The 1,503-nt window shown below is 42.1% G+C and overlaps 2 protein-coding genes across 2 annotated transcripts in view; both read left to right on the top strand.

The window, feature by feature from the left end:
• LOC106532499 (sarcalumenin) overlaps positions 1 to 1,503 on the top strand; it is a gene marked incomplete at its 5' end in the record, with an annotated part of 72,254 nt that overhangs the window by 6,028 nt on the left and 64,723 nt on the right.
• Positions 1 to 1,503, top strand: part of LOC106532501 (transcription factor AP-4) — a gene marked incomplete at its 5' end in the record, with an annotated part of 14,858 nt that overhangs the window by 2,990 nt on the left and 10,365 nt on the right. The window contains 2 exon segments of the mRNA XM_014028564.1: positions 849 to 1,014; positions 1,177 to 1,275. Coding sequence (XP_013884018.1) covers positions 849 to 1,014; positions 1,177 to 1,275 — 265 coding nt within the window.

The raw sequence follows: 1,503 nt of genomic DNA, 5'->3' as shown, positions 1-1,503 counted from the left end.
TATTATTTCCTTTGAGGCCCTCAAGATGGCGCTCGTGACCCACAATTGGGCCGCAGCCCATAGGTTAAGAATCTCTGCATATGTTAGCTTTGTAGAGACCTAATAGAGTGCTGTGTGAATGGGTAAATGAGGACACAGATTGTGCTGTGAAGCGCTTTGAGTGTCCTGGATGGATAGAAAAGCGCTATATAAGTGCTGTCCATTTACCATTTGCTGTGATTAAACTGACTTAGCAACAATTTATATTTCACTTGTAATTTTTTCTTTTATACATATTTACTGTAACATTTTTTAAAGTTCAGTACATTTATTTTGTAACTAATAAATTTTTGCCAACGAGCACAAAATGGATCTGCGGCTCTTGGGTTTTTTCCTGATTCTGTGGTAAGTAATTTTAAGGTTCTGGGTTCTGTAACTGGTACCACACAAAAGCTTGTGCTGAGTTAACCTCCGGGTCGAGGGGTTGCCCCCCTCCTGCTCAAGAAGCCTGACCAGAGGAGATAAGAGGAGGCCTTCCTGAGGGGTCATCTGGCTGATCCTCGGCTAACATAAGGGTAGAAAACAGTCAATCTCTTTTCATCCAAACAGTTTGCAGTTCAAAAATCCTTTTTGTCCAGAACGGTCAGTCAGGGTCATAGTGGTGRGTCTTAACCCGGTTGAATAAGTGGGGTTTTGGCCTCGGGCCTCCCAGAATAGTCTGGACCGATTACAGTAGAAATGATTCGCCGTGTTTCGATTGATGGTAATTAATGATCAGAGGAGTCAGAGGCCAAATCCATACAGTAGTAATAAGATATGGGACAAAATGATGATGATGATCTATGGACTGTTTTTGTTAATTTGTTCAGCCTGGCGAACATCCCCCTCAGCCCAGAGACGGCCCAGGATCAGGAGAGACGGATTCGGCGTGAAATTGCCAACAGCAACGAGCGCCGTCGTATGCAGAGCATCAACGCTGGTTTCCAGTCCCTGAAAACACTCTTACCACACACAGATGGAGAGAAGCTCAGCAAGGTGCCTGTTTGTTTTTTGTTTTTAATGATCCAAACACGGGTCGTAAAGTCCTGCCTGTTGGGCGTACTTTTGGGGGGAGTTTCAGCAACAGTGTGAGTTTGTTTCATGCATTGGAAAAACTGTCTCGAGTCTAACTTGAGTTTCTGGTTTCTCCCCCACCAGGCAGCAATCCTTCAACAGACGGCAGATTATATTTTCACTTTGGAGCAGGAAAAAACACAACTTCTCACACAGAACAATCAGCTGAAACGTCTCATCCAGGTAAAACAATGTAGAAATATTTTGTACCTTAAATGAAAATGTCACTTTAATAACGTTATATATATATACTGTACATCAACCTTGCATTACAAATTGCAGTTGTGGTTTCCAAACTTTCAGGTGACTTTATTTACAGCGGGTAAATTAAGTATTGAACACGTCACCATTTTTCTCAGTAAATATATTACTAGAGGTGCTAATGACATGAAATTTTCACCAGATGTCGGT

Source organism: Austrofundulus limnaeus, unplaced genomic scaffold (genome assembly GCF_001266775.1).
Source record: "Austrofundulus limnaeus strain Quisiro unplaced genomic scaffold, Austrofundulus_limnaeus-1.0 Scaffold780, whole genome shotgun sequence".
NCBI lineage: Eukaryota > Metazoa > Chordata > Actinopteri > Cyprinodontiformes > Rivulidae > Austrofundulus > Austrofundulus limnaeus.
Note: the sequence above shows the minus strand (reverse complement) of the source record. Positions and strands in the feature narration are given on the sequence as shown.